The 5,934-nt window shown below is 35.6% G+C and overlaps 1 protein-coding gene across 1 annotated transcript; it reads right to left on the minus strand.

Annotated features, from left to right (window-relative positions):
* Positions 1–2,660: 2,660 nt before the first annotated feature.
* LOC129004635 (serine/threonine-protein phosphatase alpha-2 isoform-like) lies at positions 2,661–4,478 on the minus strand. Its single transcript, XM_054433183.1, has one exon. The coding sequence runs from the start codon at positions 4,474–4,476 to the stop codon at positions 3,505–3,507; it is 972 nt and encodes a 323-aa protein (XP_054289158.1). The 5' UTR covers positions 4,477–4,478; the 3' UTR covers positions 2,661–3,504.
* Between the last annotated feature and the right edge of the window lie 1,456 nt (positions 4,479–5,934).

Raw genomic sequence — 5,934 nt, forward strand, 5'->3', positions numbered from 1 at the left:
GCAAGGTTATCAAAGTGTCGTGTTTGTAGCTCTTCTTAGCTTTTTAGATTAGGTTGGTTTTGATAAGGTTAGTTTTGGATAGGTTCGGTTGGAAGTAAGAATAGGCGCGAGGTTAAAACTAGGTTGAGAATAGTTTTTTTATTTTTTTTTTACTTTATAGAATATCTTACCGCTTTTTGAACTTCAGGCACTTTGATATTGGATAATATTTTTAAACTCATGTTTAGATTCTATCAAACAATGTATCCGTGACGGTTGGACCTCCGGTCTCCATCCAATTTATCCTGAGGCTAAGATATGTTGGCTGGTTTCATTTTAATCAATAATTGTGAATTGGTTATGGTCACAATTGGTTTTAAACCATCTTAATGTTCCAGTCTGATTTACGGTATAAAATATTCATGGAAATATGGAATCTTTATGTGAAAATTCATCCATGTGATCATAATGTGATATTACCTTCAACCATCAATGTAATACTCGATATTCGATATTATAAATTTATGTTTTTGCCTGAATCAAAATACCTTATAAAGCTAATCTGATGAAGTGAACTGATTGTTTTGCTAATTTCAATTCAAAGTCGAGTTGTAGCTCGAGTATTCATCCAAAAAGGTCAGTTTAGTTCAAGTATTTGCCATGTGGCCGGGTCAGTTAGTCAAGTAGACTAAGGACATTTCAGTCAGTGATGTTTGAAGGCCAATGCCAATGAGTTTGTTGGTTTTTGACCCCACATCAGCTGCTAAGCAATTGTTGAGTAGACAAAATTGGTCCAGTGACTCATAGTAAAAGCTATTCTTTAATTTACACTAATATGATGTGGTGTTTGTATTATTTATTATTTTATTTGTTTGTACTTAACCAATCGTAATATGTAAACTAATTTGATGGATATTTCATGCATTGTCTTCGGATGCGACTTAATATTTGTAATATAATATTAACACATTATATTCTAAATAAATAATCTAATGCAATGCATCAATACATGATATATCCTTAATGCTTTACTAGGCCACCAATCTAGGGCGTCGAAATATTGGAAATTGATCTGTAGATACCAGGGTTGGTTAATGTCTTATTCTCCATCTTAAAATATTTTAAGACTTTTGCCCCCAAGCTTCCAAGGTTTTGAGATGTGGCTTTTTACAATAAACATGGATCGGGCTCCATGTGAACTTGACGAATGACTTATAATACTCAAGAATTATGGATAATCAAACATAGAAGTGACTAAAAAGGACACAGTTTGTAAAACATCTCATCAAGTAATCTTCTGTCATAATTAGTTATTTCCTTTGAACTGATGTTCAGATTGGTTAGTGAAGCGTGAAACTAACGCAATTCGTGAAATACGATTTAAAATTTTTTATGAGCTACCATATTTCTACTAGAAATACAGTTATCAAAAGTAGTCAGGTAACTTATGTTTAGAATAAGGCAGGATTTCCTCTTCATGAAAAGCACACATGAAAAATAAAACATGACATATTATGTTATAAAACTAGTCTGGTGCCCACACGAAAATGTAGAATGTCCATTGGGTTTTAAACTATTAAAATCGTGCTATCTTTATCATTATGCTGCTTGCAAGATTATCTACATAAAATGTATACTCTAATATGAGCTATGTCAGTTTGTCTGTCTGTCTGTATATATATCTAAATCCAGCGGAAGGATTTTGAGTAAATTTTGGCATTATGGACTTATAGCCCTAAAAACGTGATTGGTGACAGGCACTACCTCAGGAAAACTCGTATTTCACTCCACAACTCATTTGAAAAAATAACATTGGCCATGGGTTGCCAGGTAACTATGGTGCTTGAACAAAATAACAAGGAAAAGTAAACAAAAGACTTGTTTCATGTGCTTATTAAAGTTAGTCATCCAAAGTATACCAATAAATTAAAAATACAGTACAAAGGGAAAAACATCAATTGTAAACTATTGAGCAAAGATTACACTAAAGATTCGGGGAAATAGCTTCGATCAAATACTGATTATTTTGCTAATCCTTCTCCCACCAAAACTTAATCTCCGAAGTACTGAGGCATTCAAAGTAAACTAACTAAAAAATCGTTGGCACAAGACATTTTGAAACTAATATGATTTTGTTTATATCATACTAGTTGTTTCCCCGTTTTTCGCAACAGGACAAGAATACTTGAGAGAATAATGTGTGTCTCGAAATCTACTGTAAAAAAAGTTACACACACTTGCCATGCTAATTATACAGACAAATCTCAATCGTAATTTTTTCAATGAAAATCTCTTGTGTTTTTGCTTTAAACTGTGTGGCAAATCAAAACATTAACTCAGGGAAAAAAGTAAACAAACTATTAATCAAAACAAAATGTAAACAGCTGATACATCTTCAATATTATTTTACTTTCATATGTTTTGTTAGTAAACAAATCTTAATAAAGTTCTTTTAAAATCCCTGACTTAGGTACCTTCAAGACGGTCCCAAGACTAAGCCCTGAGAGTTATCAAGAAATTGATGGTGTAACCTACTCCATGAAATTCTACATGTGTGTACATAGTTTCGTGGCCATCGGTCCTGCGGTGTTTGAGTATATCACACCACATCCAACAACAAATATACAAACAAACCAACATCCTCTTTTATACTTATAGATTTTTATCTGCCGTCATTGGCGAGCGTATAAGTCGAACAACTGGTTTCAATAACTAGAGGGAAGAACATTTCTTTGCGAGTAGCACTTAAACTTAGCAAAATCATAAAACTGTATCTTATTTTCGTATAATTGCATGCTTTTACATTACATAGTTGTTATTGTTTCAGCGATTAAATGTGAATGATTTGTAATAATTTTTTTTTTTTGTAAATTATACAATTTCTGTACGATTATTTTCACTATTTAACTGAACTAACAAAAGCCGAGCAAGGCTCGGTCCCCCGTTACTAATAATAGGTACCTATCGCTTAGCTATTCATAGAGTGAAATGTCCAGTATAGAAATAGCTTTCTTCGTTACCTTGCAAACCTATCAGAATTATAATACTAGTAGATTAATGAACCTACAGCCTTAGGTAGGCTCAGATCCACTGGGCACTGCTTCACTTAGCAATTTCCCATTGTTGATTGACGGGATTCAATCCCGGACCTCCAGGAATGAAGGGTAACTAAGCAAGCGTACAGGCATAGATAAAACATACTCCACAGGTGGCTCTTGTACAGATGTAGCTTAAGATTTAGGATTACGTCAGCTGTAAGCCAATATTTGGGAATGTTTCCTTAGGAGATCAAGTAAATAAGAAAAGTAAATAAAAGTAATTTCGGTTATCAACATATGTTTATGGTCTTTTTGTCTATGGTAATACTATCTGATGAAACCGTACGTACAAGTAATCCACTGAACAGTTACTAGGAGTTCACTCTATTTGAATATATTTGTCGCCAAACAAGTTGCTCTGACATTCAACCTTGCAGTTTCCTAAACGTAATATACGCATACAAAATCCACGTTCTTTCTCTCACCTTTATTTTTTCGTGATAGAATTCCTTAATGACGTCTCTACCTTTGGAAACTTGTAATATTGTGACGCTCTCGTGGATTCGTGAGGTTTTAAAACTTGAAAAGAACACTTGAGATCCTCCCCCACCGTCATCATAGCACCAGCGTTGTCGAACTGCCCGCAATAGTTGGGTGCGGAGAATATAGTTACAAGTTTTCTATTGGCAAAAAACTCATAGCCATCTTCAACAACTTGATGACCTCTTGCGATCAAATCCATGTCAAACTTCGCGAGGAATCTCAAAATGACTTCATTTCCAAAGGTGAATGAAACCCCTCGGTCATTCTCACCCCAACCTGCTATGTCTTCCGATGGATCAGCCCAGAGAAGGTCACAGAGAAGACCTTGGTCAGGAATGTCCGTGGGCCGTTTAATACGCCTGATGTGATCCATACTCTTCAGATCCGGACTGAGTCCTCCGTGGCAACAAAAGATCTTCTCATCAATAATCGCAGCAACTGGAAGGCAGTTAAAACACTCACAGAAGGTCTTCCACAATTTGACGCTGTATCTCCTTTTGCACTCGTCGTAGAATCCGTAGATTCTATTGATACTTGCACACTCATGGTTGCCTCTGAGAAGAAAGAAGTTTTCAGGGTACTTTATCTTGTAGCACATGAGGAGACAAATTGTTTCAATAGATTGTTTACCTCTGTCGACATAGTCACCGAGGAAGAGATAGTTGACACTGGGAGGGAATCCACCGGCTGCGAAGAGACGAAGAAGATCGTCGTACTGCCCGTGGATGTCGCCGCAGATTTTCAACGGTGCGTCAAGTTCCAGAAGCATCGGCTGAGATAAGAAGATCTCTCGTGACTTGGATATGAGGTGACGAACCTCAAAGTCTGATAGTTGAACGTTCTTACCAGGCTGCAGCTGTCGAACTCCTTGTAACAGACGGTCTGTAATCGAGTCTATGTTCACTTTGGCATCCATTAGTCGAGTTCTAGTTGATGCAATTCGTATTGTGTATTTGGAAACTTGGTGTGTTGCAAAACATAATTTATGTTTTCCATGTGTTAACTGTAAATATTGTCATAGACGTAAATTAATGTTAATCATATGGTCAAGAAATGCTGCATGCATTAGAAAGTAACGAGATGCATTCGTAGCAATAGTAGAAAGCCTTAAACTAGCTTCTAGTTCTTGGTGTTTTCCTAGCCATCTTCACTGTTACTCTCAGCTGTGAGCTTTTCTCATTATTTAATTATTGCACATTCCTAATATACTGTGATAGCAGTTATAAATTATTTATTATATGAATAAATATGCTATAAACTATCTCTTTGGCAGAATTGTACTCATACAAAATTCTTTTTTTGCATAAATATTATCTTAATTCATCATAATTTCGTCACATACTTGTATATAATACGTGAAGGCGATTTCTACGAAACACTACTCCTCCGTTAATAATGGACAGATTTTTACAAACGATATGTCAACATTAAGTATTTTTTGTGAGGACGCCCCCTTTCACCAATTCCTGTAATAAAAGTCCTCGGGCTTTGCCCTACATAGGCCATCAAAGTCCCAATGTATTTCTTATGAAGAAGGGATTTTGTTTACTTAAACAAAAGAATAATTTGTATTAATTACAGCTGTTCATAGTAAATACATGATACACACAAGGGCGTTCGTTTTCAGAGTGAGTTCGTTTTCAGTTTCGATTACTGGAGTGGAGTGAGCGTTCGTTTTCAGAGTGAGCTCGTTTCCAGGTTCGATAATTGGAGTGGAGTGATTGATTACATTATCTTTGAGTTTACTCTTTTAAGTAATCAGAAATTGTGACTGTTACTCGTTTTTAAATAATGCCTGTAATACTTTGCAATAGCTCGAATTCGAGTAACAGGTTCACTAGTTTTATACCATTCCTTTACAGCGACGGCTAGTACTGATGTTTGCCATTTCCCACCAAAAACCACCAAAAAAACAGTATATGATTCTGATTTCTCACGAGAGAACACTTCTGGTTAAATTCCTACGGACCAAGCTACACTAGCTACAGGGTTAAAATAAAATTCATTGCTAGAGTCTCGATTAGAAAGTTGTCAACTCTGACAAACCAGATGTCTAACCTTAGTGGTAAACGACATTTACAGACGGCTGCAACTGAATTGATTCATAATTAGATGAACGTGAAGTAGTCAAAGCCGTACGAGGAGGCGTCGTTCCCATACCGTTGGTTTTGAAGCGTTGGAAATTATTAAAACTTTATACCGTAGCTGTTAAACGTACAATACATAAAATATATTCTCCTGTTAAAGCCGTTTATTATGTTTTTCTCACAAAAAATACGTAAAAATGAAAATGTATTAAACACACACTTAGGGACCTACAATAACTTTTGAACCGTAAATTTTACAGCAATGGGGGTTTGCACTATGTGTTTAA

This window comes from Macrosteles quadrilineatus, unplaced genomic scaffold (assembly GCF_028750875.1).
Source record: "Macrosteles quadrilineatus isolate MER2022 unplaced genomic scaffold, UCM_ALF_1.0 Scaffold_10__1_contigs__length_6754688, whole genome shotgun sequence".
Taxonomy (NCBI): domain Eukaryota; kingdom Metazoa; phylum Arthropoda; class Insecta; order Hemiptera; family Cicadellidae; genus Macrosteles; species Macrosteles quadrilineatus.

What these genes read in the sequence shown, in the direction of transcription:
- LOC129004635 (XM_054433183.1), bottom strand. Translation starts at nt 4,476, where the DNA reads ATGGATGCCAAAGTGAACATAGACTCGATTACAGACCGTCTGTTACAA.